The sequence below is a fragment of the Dermacentor silvarum genome, chromosome 1 (genome assembly GCF_013339745.2).
Source record: "Dermacentor silvarum isolate Dsil-2018 chromosome 1, BIME_Dsil_1.4, whole genome shotgun sequence".
NCBI lineage: Eukaryota > Metazoa > Arthropoda > Arachnida > Ixodida > Ixodidae > Dermacentor > Dermacentor silvarum.
The window spans coordinates 154,588,534-154,603,167 of record NC_051154.1 but is presented as its reverse complement, the minus strand read 5'-3'; the positions used below and the strand labels follow the sequence as shown (position 1 = coordinate 154,603,167).

Here is a 14,634-nt window from a genome sequence, read left to right as displayed (position 1 = left end):
GTTTGCGGTTTAGGTAGTAATAATAATTTTTAGTAATTGTAACACAATTTGGTATTTTCTTCACTAAACTGCAATCTCTTATTCCGCCGTTCAACTTTTACTTGGTATGGTCTGGAAAAACACCAGGTATGGTCTGGTGTTTTCCCGTATGTGTTATGTTTTTAATGTAACTCAATCTGTTGAGCATTTACTTTCTCCCCCTCCGCCTACTTTTAGGACAAACAAAACTTTCAGAAGTTTCATTTCGCCAACTTGGGCTTTCATTATATATATATATATAGTTTCGCTGACCGCATTCTCTCTCTCGGGACGTCTTCACTGGAATTCAGCCACAGTGATGCTTTCTCGCAGTTTACAATTTTATGGTGTACCCAAAACGGTCACCTTATTAAATTTCTAAAATTATCAATTATTATTGTATTTCATGATGTTCAATTAGTCACGATTTCATCTCAAAATGGTTTACATCTTTCTTTTCATTTCTGCATTGATTTTTCTTTCAACCAGTTTCAATTAGTTTCATTTTGGTTACGATTTTATTAAACACACAATTAAAGCTACCTGATTCTTGGTCAATGCCCCAACGTGAGTATGAGACGTTGTTTGAAAAGAAGAACATACTGTCATTTTCCTTGGGGTTGACACGCATATTCTTGCACCGTGAGTAAACGTAAGCTCACGATTCGCTTTCTTAACGTGGCGCAATCATGACGTTATGCTAGGTAAACTGCCCTGAAAACAACGAATATGAGGCTCTTGATCAATCATTACATTTTCACTGTTCAGTAAAAGTAAAGCCACCCGCGCAATGCGTGTATAAAATTTGTTCTTTAACATGTATTTCGTGCTAGCCATCTGCTGCTACAAGCTCTCCTTTGGCGTTCGTGGCTGAATGCTTCACTTCGAGAAACGAAATAATGCGTCGTAACTGGGTGACAACGTACTTGTTTTCTACCTCCAGACAGTGTAAGCTACTGACGAGAGGTGAAGAGCGCGCTCACCTGAGGTAAAAAAGGCTGCAGTCTAAAGTGTAAAAAAGTATCAGTAAATAAAACAGGACAACGTCCAAAAAAAGAAAACAAGACAGACGTAGTTGTGGTTCCGGATTAATTTCGACCGCACGGGCTTGTTTAACGTGCGAGTAAAACTAAACGTACGAGTTAATGTCGCGCATGTAAAACTAAACGCACATGTTCTTGATTTGTCATGTTTACGAACTACTTCTTCAAGTTACGTCTTCTTTTAAAAGAGGTGAGTGCTGAAAACACAAGTATCAACACCAAGCGAGAGTGCACTGCAAACGCTTAAGGAAGGTTGATAAAAAGAAAGTTACTGCACGTAATGACGGCGAAAATACTGTACTCGGCTTGCCTTTTGGTCTACATTGAATGTGGACGTTCATGGTACTGAAAGGCAGGCGTGCAAAACATGAGGGCAGAAGAATAACGACAACGACAACGGTTATTAGCATATTTGGCCATGCTCGGCGCACCAGAAAATTACAGCGGCAAATCGCTACATGTGCCGCCTCACCGACAAGTCGCGCAACGTCAATATGACGTTGACAAAAACTCCCTCTCTGTGAGATAACTCCCGTGATATTTCTTCAGTAAGTCAGTAAACTAACATGATGGCTATCTTTGTATGTCACAATAGCTTAGCGAAATTTCAAATGCACTAAAGCGGTTCCTGTGTGCACTGCCCCCCTATACAAACACATTTTAGCTTTCTTTGCTACAAGTAGCTAAAATAATGAGAAAAATTATTAGAAAAATGCTTCCGCTGCAGCTGTCAACGATGTCATGTACATAATTGTTCAAAATGACAGGTTATCAAGCTTACGTGAGCTTATTTTGCAAACTAAGCGTCTTATACGTTCACGTTAGAAGTCAAGCCAAACAACGCTTGTTATAAGTTTTCTCGAAGGATGACACGCTATTTACATGTTATTGCCCCATTTTGCGGACGCAATTAGCGTAATAATGAGAAATTTTGAGGCACTTTGTATTATATGTCGAATGTCATCTGATTTAGCGTTTTCGTTAAACTTATTATAAGCGTGCCTATGACTTTATGCGTATTTGTAGATATCGAACATGTTCTTGGCCTTCCTTACAAGCGACCTAATAAAAGAAGCAAGATTGAGACTGATGCACAATGAAGAAATGAACCGGTTCTAATCACCGCATGGCAACACATGCCACGCTCATATGGGTACATGTTTTCTTAAATGTCCTCCCATTTGGAAGCGGGATGCTTGGTAGCAATAAACAGCTATCAATAGGCCGGTTCCTTACACTCTATGGGGACCACATCACCGAACACAATCGAATATCCTCAACTGTTCGTACCTCTCTCGACCAACTGGACCGTTATTATCTGTAGCACCTGTATCGATGGACACTTGGCCTTCTTACAGAGATTGTGACTGAAATATTTTCCTGCTTGACAAGGCATTCAGAGCACGGAGGCTCGTACCGGAAATACTGCAGAACAAGAAAAAGAGCGCCTCAGAACCTACCGGATTTTAAAGCTGCTCTTTTTTTTTTAATAAACTATCGAATTTCTAAATGTTACACGCATTATAAGCACAACATAAAACTCATATTCGCGCTATTTATACTGCAGTCGAACCGCTCTGCATTAACGTCTGTTCAATGAAATGACCTGTATAACGAAGGATTGATTATGTCTCGGCCTAATTCCTATCTTTCATATGTATTGTGAACGCCTCTATGACGAAGACCACTAGAACAAATTTGCCTGTATCACGAAGGAGTTTAGGCAGCCATCACAGCCTATTTGTTGCTTTACAAGGAATTCCACGTTGCGGTGCCACCGCTCCCCTCCGCAGACGCCACAGAGCTGCGCTCTGCTCTAGCACTAACCCCAGGGCTATAGCGACGCACTTGACGAGTCTGCCGATGTGAGCGAGCGTTACCATCCTGCTGCAATGCTCCGGGAATAGCTCAATTTATATGCTACTTGCAAGACAGCAGCAGGTGCGATGGCTAACGAATATGTCACAGTTGATGACGGTCATATGATGTAATAGTAACTGCTGACGGACAACGTCTTCAAAGAGATCTAGAGAGGATTGGACGCAAATACCAACAAAGGCAATGGTGAGGAAGAGCCTGTAAACGAACCAACAATTTTAACAGCAAGGGAGATGACGGCTAGATTGGACGATCAACCGCTTTTACCTTGCGTCGCGGGATCGCCGCGGAGCATGCTGTGATCCTCAGGGCAATAAGATCAACTGCAGTAGCACCATCCATCAGAGAAACTGCGCACGAAAGATTTGTAACTTATTTCACTAAGTCTCTCTTGAATTCATGTTAAATAAAGGTTTTCTCTTGTTGGACGCGCTTAACACGTTCTATTGTGAGTAGTACGGTTTGTGATCTGTTCAACAAAGTGACCTGTATAACGAAGGATTTTCGAAGTCCCAAGCACTTCGTTTTAAAGGCGTTCACTCTACGTGTTTTGCGTTATTGTTTAAAACAAAGCCATGTCAAGCTGTATTATAAATGTGAAGTAACTCTTACAGAATTAGGTTTTCCAAGCATGCCTTCGTTTTCTCTGGAAATGGAGTAAATATCTGCCGTGTTTACCAGGTGGCTGCCGACACTGCAACGTCGTGAAATACTTCACGGCCGAAGTGGAATTACTCCACAGTACATATCACTTAGCGAGTTGAACGTTTCAGTATCGAGGCATCATCAAAACAAACTAAACTCGTCAATAACACAGTAGGTTGTGTGTATATTCGCCCTTGTGAAGACGGTTCTGTGAAGACCGTCTAATTTTTCTCTCTATTAAATAAAATATAATTTCTAAGTATAACCAGGACACCTTTCAGTGGTCATAGCACCTTCAGCCCATTATTTAGACGTAATTTTTTGCAGTATTCTTCGGGATGAGGACGGTTCTTTGTTCAAGCGCACACGACAAGGTGTTCTCGCAGCCAGAAATCAAACCGCTCTTTCTTCATAAAATTATATTTTATTCCACATAGTTGGCAAGTATCCCAGACTGTACATTGTTTTGGTATATGGACGTACTCGTAGCAAACGCGGTTGCACTGTTTGTGCATTCTCCTTTCATCCCTTGTATCCGATGCCGCCATATCCGAGGCCACCGTAGCCAAGACCTCCGTAGCCTCCACCAAGCCCACTGTGAGCCAAGATGGCACCACCCCCGTGAATTTTGTTGACGTGGTGCACGCTTCTCACTAGAAAAGTGGGTCCTGCCACGGCCTTCGAGAAGGCTGGACCTCCACTGAGCAGAGCGACGCTGCTGCCCACACCAACGCCGCCCACGCCAAGACCCGCTCCACCGTAGCCGAGGCCTCCGTAGCCGACACCTCCATAGCCGAGACCTCCGTAGCCCAGACCTCCGTAGCCGAGGCCCCCATAGCCGAGGCCACCGTAACCCAGGCCGCCGTAGCCTCCGAGTACGGCTCCAGCAGATGCTGCCGCAACCAAGGTGGTGAAAAACGCAACAGTTGCCTGCGAAACAGAAATAGGAAAAAAGGTCACGTATAAGCCTGTACTTGAAGCGAGGGAGAGGTGAAAATTTTTGCGCATTCATGGCTTACAGTACTAGAGCTCAGTAAAACTGGCTACCAGGCGAATCTGTTCTCATAACGTCATGGTGGTTCTCAATCACATTTAAAGGAGCTGAATAACAGGTGTATCAAAAGGTACAGCAAAGAATTCACGTTAAATGCTCGCACGCTCACCAGGGCGTTCATGGTTGATCGTCTGACTGCAGTGGCCAAACTGGTTGAAAGCTAGAGCTAAGCGAACTCTTTTATACCCGAGTGAGAGCACCTCTTTCACTGAGGTCGTATTCTCACGATGCGAGCAACAAAAGAAGCAACTCTGTGACACTGACCATATCTTGGCTGCACGTAAAGCTGTGGAAGTGTTTGTTTTGATTTCAGTTCTCAGCCTGCAGTGTACGGAAACTGTGACAAGACTCCACATCTTATAGGTACTCAAGATAACACACAAGTTTGGCAAATAACACAAAGCAAACTTTACGCATAGTCTGAGAAGCAAAGGTGCAGCACGTGAGGTAGCACTTCTAGAGAGAGCGTGCGCAACAACGCCTAAAAGATTACCGGTTGAGTTTCGCAACACGTCTCTTGCATATTGACGCGGCTTCGTAAGCGCCGTATGCGACGACAGTGTCGTATTGCAGGGCAGATAGCGGCCGTGAAACAGATCTGTCACACTCTCCCTCTTCGCACGCCCTGCAACTCGTACACAAGAATCCTTTCCCTCTTTCCGCAGGACTTCCGGTTGAAAACTGTGTGAAGTCGATAGCTTCGGAAAAAGAAAGAGAAAGAAAGAGGCTTTGACCTCCTTTCTTCTAGGGACATTTGTCGGCCCTTTGGTACAGAAATTGTAGATGGTTGTACAATGCCAATAAGTCCGCATCCGAAATGAGTCCAAAAGGGTTAATGAATTCGCGGATGGTAGCGAGCGTTCTGAAAAAAAAAAGGTTTGTCTATCAAACAATGCTACGATTTTCTATAATATACGCTCTTGTCTCCCCGTGGCACTTTGCGTCTTATTATTATATTTGTCTTTTTCTCTCTTACCCTGATCACTGACCGAGCATTTAGAAGCTCTAACGGGCAATGCAACACCTTGACGTTCCGTGTTCTTCGTTTCATCGTGTACTTAGATTTAGATGCACGTCAAGGAAACCCAGGTGGTCAAGAATAATTCGGAGCCCTTTCTGGATGTTAAGCACCACTAATTGATTTGTCTTAGCAGAACATCACCGCTAGCCGTCTTCGGTCGTCATGGTAAACGATCTCAATCAGACCCAGTGCCGCCCATGTGATGCCCTCGGAACTCAGTCACCTATGTCAAAACATCAAATGAAAAAAAAAAAACTCAACCGTCAATATTTTGTCATGTGGTCATTCACGATGGCTAAATAAAAGAGTGCAAAAATTTTCTAGAGAAAATGAGCGAGAAGGCTACAGTTAGTTTCTAAATAAAAGTATATAAATAATATTCAAAATTAATCAAGCGTCTCCAGAAGAGAAGCTTTTCTGTCTTGACGCGAGTTTCGATACGAGGGCAACATCGGTAGACTTCACGCTTAAATTGGCTTTCCACGCAGTGAAAAACCAATCAGTTGTGTTTCGGATGCTCCTGTGCAAATGACGTTACCTCATATAATGTTAGTATAAGGTATAAGCAGCAAAAAAAAAAAAAAAACACGAAGAAAGGCTTCTAACGTTATTCACTTACGGAGTGATTCACATAACAACAGAAAAAATAGGAGAGAGAGAGAGAAAGACAGCATACCTTCGGCAATTCTTTCTGCTATAAACTCCCTCAGGCAGCGGTCAGGTGGTTGGTTGGGATGGGGAAGGAGAGGAGGCTGCGGTTGAAGAACAATGTATTTTATGTATTAAAGAAGTAGGAATGTGAGAAGATAAAAATTTTAAAATATTATAAAACGAAAATAACAAATATTCTGACATTAGAGAAATGAAAGTGTTGTTATAAAGTTGTGAATTTATCTGCTTTGTGAAGTGTGCTACTTCCGTTCTACGTGCTACAGTATTGCATGTTATGGAATTCTCAATACATGGACAGACTTTGGCAATTGCAGAGTCCCCATCTATAAGTATACTAGATTTACTTAGTTCAAATGTATAGCTTTATAGAACTTTGAGTTCACAGCAGTTTGGCCAAAGACCTATGTTAGCTGTCTTTTTTTTTTTCAGGTGACCTAAAATTTTATTATCTGAACATATTTGATTGATAAAATTTTAGCGCATATTGTTTATTTTAGTTTCTTTTGAGTGTTATCGTGGTGAGGTTCACTCGTGATAATTAATTGTTTCAAGTTTTAAGAAGGTGTCCAAATTTTGGGATCAAGTTTCCAGCAGATGCGCAAAACAGTCATATTTTCTATTTCATCGTACAGTCGGACAACGTCCAAGCAACTTTCTGCTCAACATGTCGGCAGCATGGCAATTGGCATGACCTTTAAATATAGTTTACTTTAAATATAAAGTGTTTTTGTAACTCAATGTTTAAGCCGCCGATGATCAGGCAGTTGTCGTGTTGAACGCTTCTTGCTTTTCAGGCTCGATTAATCATTTTGAAAGTCTCGGCTGGGTGTTAAACAACTCTGGGGCCAAAACTTTTGCAACTCATGTTACGAGCGAAATTACGTGTGCCACCTACGAGATTTGAGCGAAAGTTCTTTTTACACGCACGTTTTCAGTGCTGCGCTATCGGACACTTGGTGTCTGTGAATGTGAGCCACTAAGTGAAAAACTATGTGGGGCGTTTATCGCAGCGGCGTTGTTGTTGGCATCGACGCCATCGCTTCTTTCCATATTATTATTCACCAACCACCTGATTCTTAGGGCACAATCATTTGTGGGTGTTCTGCTAGGCTGATCGGCATCATTGTCACGTACGCATCTTTTGTGCCCCCGACGCACTTTTGACGAACATGACGAGAAAACATCGTGCACCAACACACAGCCATCTTGACAACAGCAACTTCAATGCAATACACCAAATGTAATCCTCGTTTGCTACAATACTGCTTGTTGTGACTTCCGAAATAATTCTACAGAAACCACTGATGTCAAAGTGTGTAGAGCGCAAAACTGGACACTAATGGCGCGGCGAACTTGTTGCGTGATAGCGTGTTTGTTGGCATGCCTGATTCCCAGATCCACATTGCTGCAGTGACATGGCATTTCAATCCAAGTGATGGTGGTTATGGACAAACTTTTTTTTTGTTTCGCCCTTTAGCGATGACTGGCGAAGATGACGCTGCGGATAATGAGGTGGCTAGGCGATGACAAAATAACGTCGAATACTATAACGGTCTCTGTCAGCGTTAAGGAATGGACTGGCGAACAGACCGACAAAAAAACCTAGTTTCGAGTGCTTAACTGCTGTCGCAGTAAAAGGGCACCTATACCTACAGAATATAGCTCTTTGATTCAAGCACATGATGTACCTAATTCTTCATGTTCTCCGTCTTATGACACTTGAGGAATACAGCTTCGACATACTAAACCTACAATATGTAACGTATACGTCATAGGTAACATATTCACTTGGCCCTCTCTTCGAGTGCATGGCAGCGAAGCATGAGTAAGGTTTAGTCTTGCATATAGCCCAATCGTTGTTATTTTAATTTAATGTGCCATTGTGATATCTGAGTAGCAACACAAATAGTTTTTATGAAGTTCAATTTCAACAGTATGACTTGAGATTTCTTTTTGCAACATTTCTGCTTTTACACAAACGGTACTCATCATTACGCTATCAGCAGATGTGCTAACTAACGTATCGCATACTGAGGCTTGCTGTGCACCAACCTCGGAAAACCGGAGAAGCCGTTAAGCTTCTATAAAAACAAAACTTTAATTCCTTCATGCCATCCTTTAAAACTTCTCTGACGTCGCTCAGAATCTATGCGTTCAGCACAAGCTTTCGCTTGTTCTCTCACAACGCCACAGCTGTCTAAATTTTCGTCTTTCTTTTTTGCCATATTAAATAGTCACCTACATTTTTCTCGGGAAGACAAAGAAAGATAAAGGAGGAAACGCAGGGAAGTTAACCGTGGTCGGGGAAACGAAAACAAATAAGGCATTAGGACAGTCAGTGCGTGCACACCCGTAGATGACTGTGCCCTCACGTATATAGTCACAAGCTCTCGTCTAGCCCAGTTGTCTTCAAGAATTACATTAAACATTTGGTAGCTTTGTGCCATATTAGACTTAATCGACAAAGGCCACAAGATCTTTGCCTCTAAGGACGGTCTCTCGTTTCAGCGGTTGAGACTAGTACTCAGAGCATATCGTTGAGCGTCGAAGGTTTGACAGTGGCAAATAACCCTAAACAGTGGCATGCGGCACTGTTGATGATTCCGATTTATATTTCACCACCTGACGCTTTGTTTTTACGACAAAATCGGTTCCACCGTACCGACAAAAGTCTCACGGGACGACGGAAGATTTGCAACACACAGTTTTGTTCGAGCCTGCACGATTGCACAAAGTCAATAACGCCGCGTGTACCGAACTAGAACAGTTGGGTGGCGGAAAAAGTTTTCAGGGTCATTGCTGCTGTTCTTGCATGACGCAGAGCTGCAGGATGCTGTGTCATTTTTTTTTTACAGCGAAGCTGTATATGGCTAGGCGAAACCAAAATCAGTCCGTCCGATCTGCGCAGAAATGTGGGCCGATCCTGGTGATAGTGCAGAAAGGATCCAAGCGCAGTGGCACTAGGGATGGTAATATCGATGAACGATTAATCGATTAATCGACTAAATGTACGCCGCAAAACGATTAATTGTCATCGATGTCTACCTTTAATTTAATCGGTTTAATCGATTAAAGCAGTTCGATTAGTCGCTTTCCAGAGGGTGACTAAAGTGGCGTGAAAATTTTGAAATCGTACTATAGAATGCGGAGTACGAGCAACGGCAGCGCGGTTGCGAAGACAGAGCGACTGTTGACTGTTTTCCCGAGTCCTGCCGAGCTGGCCAAGCGCTTCCCCGCTTTACGCACGCGTCACACAAGGTGCCTGGGGCCGGAGTGACGCCGCCCCAGTGGAGGAAGAAATGAACTAGGAGAGAGCATTACGTGGGGCTGCAAGTCTTGGCAAGCGAACTCACCGTCAAGCTATTTCTTTCGCTTTTTACCTCGCAGTATATAGTCAGCACGTGGCCCTCAGAGACAACGTATTGGCCGATAATGTTTGGTTCGCAGTAGTTTCAAATGGGTGCGCTCCCGTTCAGCTGCGCTGCTGCCCTGCACCCGGCAGCATTAAACCTACCACGCGCTCTGATGTGGCGATCACGTGTTGCACCGTTACTTCATGTCAGTCGTGCTGCGATGATATCTTCTAATTTCTCCTTCCTCCATGCCCACCCTCCTCAGTAAGTGCCATTTTTAACATGCAGGGTGTTCATTTTTAAGTTCTACGGAATTTTTAGAAATCGCCTGTGGCAGGTAGCGTAATTTTTATCATTGAGCTGGGTTATTCGATGAGGTGGACATTAGCACGAGAAATCGAAACACATATTCAACTAATTAACAAAAATCACTAATTAACTTTAGTTTTTACTTTACGACACATATAGCAATTTACGAATTGTAGCCGGTGAGCTTGTCAGGCGTATCCACTTGGAATGAATTTACAGAATGACACCAGCTTGGTGATATGCACCCTCGTATACTCGCCGTAAAAATGCACTGTTGGTCCACTTACTTTTTTACCAAAATGCATTGAAGTACAAAAGTAACTGGAACGCCCATGTATTTCGTCCCACCCTTTGAGAAATAATATTTCGAAACTGGTGTCATCCTGGAAATTCATTTCATGTAGGTGCATCTTGCAAACTCATCGCTACAATTCGTAAATTGCAATATGTGTCGTAAAGTAATTAACTAAGAAGTTCATTAGTCAATTTTTGTTAATTGGTTGAATATGTCTTTCGATTTCTCGTGCTACTGATGTCCGCCTCTTCGAATAACCCAACTCAACCATAAGAATTATGCTACCTGCAACAGGCGATTTTTAAAAATTCCGTAAAAGTTAAATATTGTCACGTAGTAGTGACGGTGAAGGAAACAGTCACAAAACTGTGAATGACGAAATGGATGTTTTATTGGGCGAACCTGTGCCCACAAAAGCAAGTTGCACTCGAAGCACAACGATAGCGGCGAACACAGTCGGCGATCGTCGAAATCTGATCAGCGGCGAAACGCGTCGGCTTTTATACATAAAGTCATCGAAGATTCCAGAGTAATCCCTGGTGCCCGCGTGTCTTCCAGAAAGTACTAGACAATTTGCGTCGCTCATACAATCAGATTACATAAGCGTCCGTGACAGTAGACAACGGATAGAAGCATCGATAACGTTCGAGAAACTTCCGTCGTGCGCCCTGCGCCGAGCGATCACGTTTAACATTTGTTAGCCGGTGAAAAGCGGTCACCGGGGAAAGATAAACAAGTACACGTGTTAATATGAACACCCTGCCACTAGTCCCTAGTGGCAATTATAGTTGACCTCTAACAAATTAAACATTATTCTTTATCAAAGTTTATACGCTTGTATTTCTTATCCTGGTTCCACCTTTCAAACGTTAAATAGGTAAAATAGGTGAGTAGGTAACTGTGTTTCAGCCTTTTTAAAGCGCCCGAAAAAAAGTCGATTAATCGATTAATCGACGAAAAACCCCGCATCGACAGCGATTAATCGATTATACGCTAAACCGACGAACGATTAATCGTTAATCGATTAAAAAATTTCATCGACCATCCCTAAATGGCACATACCCTTGTGGACTCCGGGTGGTGGGCTCCGGGACCTGTAACGTGCCCTTGAACTACCCTTCTCACACGTAAAAAAGAAAGAGAGGCGCGCCATTGGCTGCTCCGTCAGTGACGTCGTTCTCTACGTCGCAGCCGAGTGCGCGTGCAGCAGTTTCTCTCCGACTTCAGCATGGGTGGGCCACGCATCGTATGAACTCCCGAACAGCAGACAGCTTACGAAGAACAGCGCCGACAGCAGCACCGTGAGAGAGCTTGTGTTCACCGTGCCGTTGCTGCAGTCCGGGCACAAGAACAGGCCCGGGTGGCCGAGCGCAAGCATCAACGGCGTACCGAGGATCCGGCAGCCTACCAAGCCGTCGTTTAATGAACCGTCGGGAATCGGGATTAACCCAGTGATAAACACCGGGGCCGCACATTTCAGCTTCGCTTGTTGACCATCTGTACGGAGTGCTTGGGTGATGACTTTTTTTAAATTTCAGTTTGTTCTGATGCCTTGCGGCAAATATTTCCAATTACAAAACAAAAGAAAAACAATCTTTCGTAAGGTTTTCTCCTAATGAGGAGGAGAGCACTCATCCTGTGATAGAGAAAAAATTCTCTTCCAGGGAGCGGGAGATGAGGTTTAGAAATTAATGGTTGTCGTATTTCAGAATCCTGCGTCCTCTTTGTACACTTGGAATGATCATTCTATTTATGGCATACCGAAGAACTATAACTTTTGCGAAGTATCTTTTGGGATGACGTTTCTCCTCGAGCAGAGTAGTATGGTGGGTTACGTGGTACACTGAATAGTGAAAATGGTAGTGCTAGACACAAACAGCACGAAGAGAGCGCTACCGTTTTTAAGATGTAAATACCAACCAGCCCGCCTTGTCCATGTGCCTCTCCCTTCGTCCTATGTGTCTAGCTTTCCCATCTTCAAATATTTTACTCCTCGCGTTGCCAGTTATTCTTTTTAAAGGCTGAAACACTTTTTGAAAGCACCAATTTTTGTCTACCAACTGAAATTGAAGTGACAGGCGCGTGCCCTTCTCTGAGAGTGTCTGGGTTTTTTTTTTTTTTTTTTTTGCTCTTTTTTCACCCGCGCACTCTTCAGTGTGGTGTCATCAGGACGCTCCACTTGTGTTCGAATGACGATTTTTTTTTCGTTTCTCTTTACATCCAAATTGCAACATACCGTTGAGTAGTGAACGTATAGCTTTATCAACAGGCATCTGTTCTAGGAGGCGTGAAATTATTTTGGGGACCTTCGCGCGCACGACTTGAAATCCCATGAGCTTGCATACTGCCTCCTCACGGCGCATTCAGGTAGATAAGAACAGTGACCTACAGGAAGAAGGTGACCCGCTTCTTGTAGGAAATTCGGCCGCGGAGAAGTCCCCACGGCGATATTCCGGCGACGGCCGCACGTGACTTCACTTTCTGGTGCACAGGTAACGATCGGTAACGATGCGCAGAACTACGGACCGGAAGTGCTCAGATTTCCCGTATATAAAGCACTCACAGGTGCCACTTTGCCAAGTGAAATAACACACGAGCGTAATTGCGCACGATGAAGGCGCTGGTGAGTCACAAAGTTGTTCTTTTCGCGCAATTAGTGATAGTCGCTGTTATTGAACTTTGCTCAGTGACAACTGTTCTTATCCGTAATTTCAGCTTTGCGTATTTCTGTGGCTTCCGCTGTTGCTTAAATCGATCACTACTTACATCCAGAATATCATGCTAAAATTGTAGCTCAGAAGGTAATCATAAATAAATGGCATGGAAAGGTGTGTTTATGCAATATTTACGAGCTATGTAGCGCGATACATGGATAAGATGGTTCTCGAGGAGCGGTTGCTGGCGCTTCCTGCCTAACTATCTTTGTTACACAGACTTTCGCATTTGCCGCTGTTCCAATTCACTCCAGGACTGCATCAAAAAGTGACCTTTACCAATTTTTTTTGTACCTGTGCATATTAGGAAGAAATTACTCACAATTCCCACGGTAAATGTCCAACTAAAAAGCTTCTTTCAATGTCCTGGCTCCCAGAAGTTACAGAAGCTGGGCTTTTCGCCGCGCAACGCATGCTCATTGATGAATGTTTGCGGGTTCAGCTGTTGTGTCGGGTTTTCCTTTGCCAGTTTTGTTATACACCTCTATCAAGCACGGTGTAACTGTTGTCTGTATGATCAGAGAACAAAAATTTTCCTCGTCATTTGGGATGAGGTCGTTCCCTGCCTCAAGTGGTCTTAAACAAGTCAGTCGCCTTATGAGAGGGAAGGTGATGCGTACTGTCTGACCTTGACGCCTACCTCACTTTCGCTCTTTGTGCTTGATGCGATCACGTAATTACGATGACATATGTTCATCTATATCACTTTCTTTTTTTGGAAAATGAAAGGAAACAGGTTTAGAAGGTCGTATGATGCTACATAGTGCAAACGAGAAGGACAAGATTTTCATCATTTTAGTTCCTGTTCTGACTGCAGCATGTACCAGTGTTTCTTAGTTTAAATATAAGCATGGTGGTAAAACTGTGTTGTACATTTTATCCGTATAGTAAACCACTTTTTGCATGTTAATGAGTGTTTTATCTTTCTTTGACAATTACCTCAGTTCCATCGTGCATTCTCACCTGAATGGGCGGGGGGGGGGGGGGGTGGAGGTTACATAATTCTGCGATGATTTACATGGGATGGCCCGTTAAGTAGATATGTCTCGGCAGGAAGCTCGTTTTCTTCCATTAACTATTTTTAAGCAGTAGTTTTGGTCATTGAGAGGCCTTTACAGCGCATAAATGGAAATCTAAGAGTGCACTTCAGCGTAGTTCACAACCGGCCTGCGATTACATTCTTACACAATTTTATTACTGCTCACAAGCAACGAGTGTCAAGAAAGGTCATTGCGGTCTAATAGGCTAGCGCAGTATTTATTATACGCAGTGCCGATCAAGCGCGTATAGTAGGCGTTTTATCAATGACTGAAATTTTGTGCGGGAAAAGCAGGAAAACACCCAGCCTTTATTTCTCTTTTGAGCCCATTACGGCGCTGTTTTTTTATCCTACCTAACTGCTACTGCCTGTGAGCTTTCTTGTAGGGATTCGTCCCATTTTAACTTCCCGAATTATTGCTCCTCCTTTCACGTTTGATGTAACCCTACAAAACAGCAACACTGTAAAAGATCAATATTTTCTACTTATTCGATGTTAACGTTCATCATTCAAATACAGGGTGAAACGCTTCAACACAGTTTTTCTGCGTTGTCTTATGTTCATTGCGCTTGCTTTATTTTTATCGACGCACA

At 43.2% G+C, this 14,634-nt stretch overlaps 1 protein-coding gene across 1 annotated transcript; it reads right to left on the bottom strand.

Moving 5' to 3' along the window:
• Positions 1–4,106: 4,106 nt before the first annotated feature.
• LOC119465910 (lamprin 1.8-10) lies at positions 4,107–4,759 on the bottom strand. Its single transcript, XM_037726416.1, has 2 exons — positions 4,748–4,759; positions 4,107–4,514 (listed from the first exon to the last, which is right to left on the bottom strand). The coding sequence occupies exons 1-2, from the start codon at positions 4,757–4,759 to the stop codon at positions 4,107–4,109; spliced, it is 420 nt and encodes a 139-aa protein (XP_037582344.1).
• Between the last annotated feature and the right edge of the window lie 9,875 nt (positions 4,760–14,634).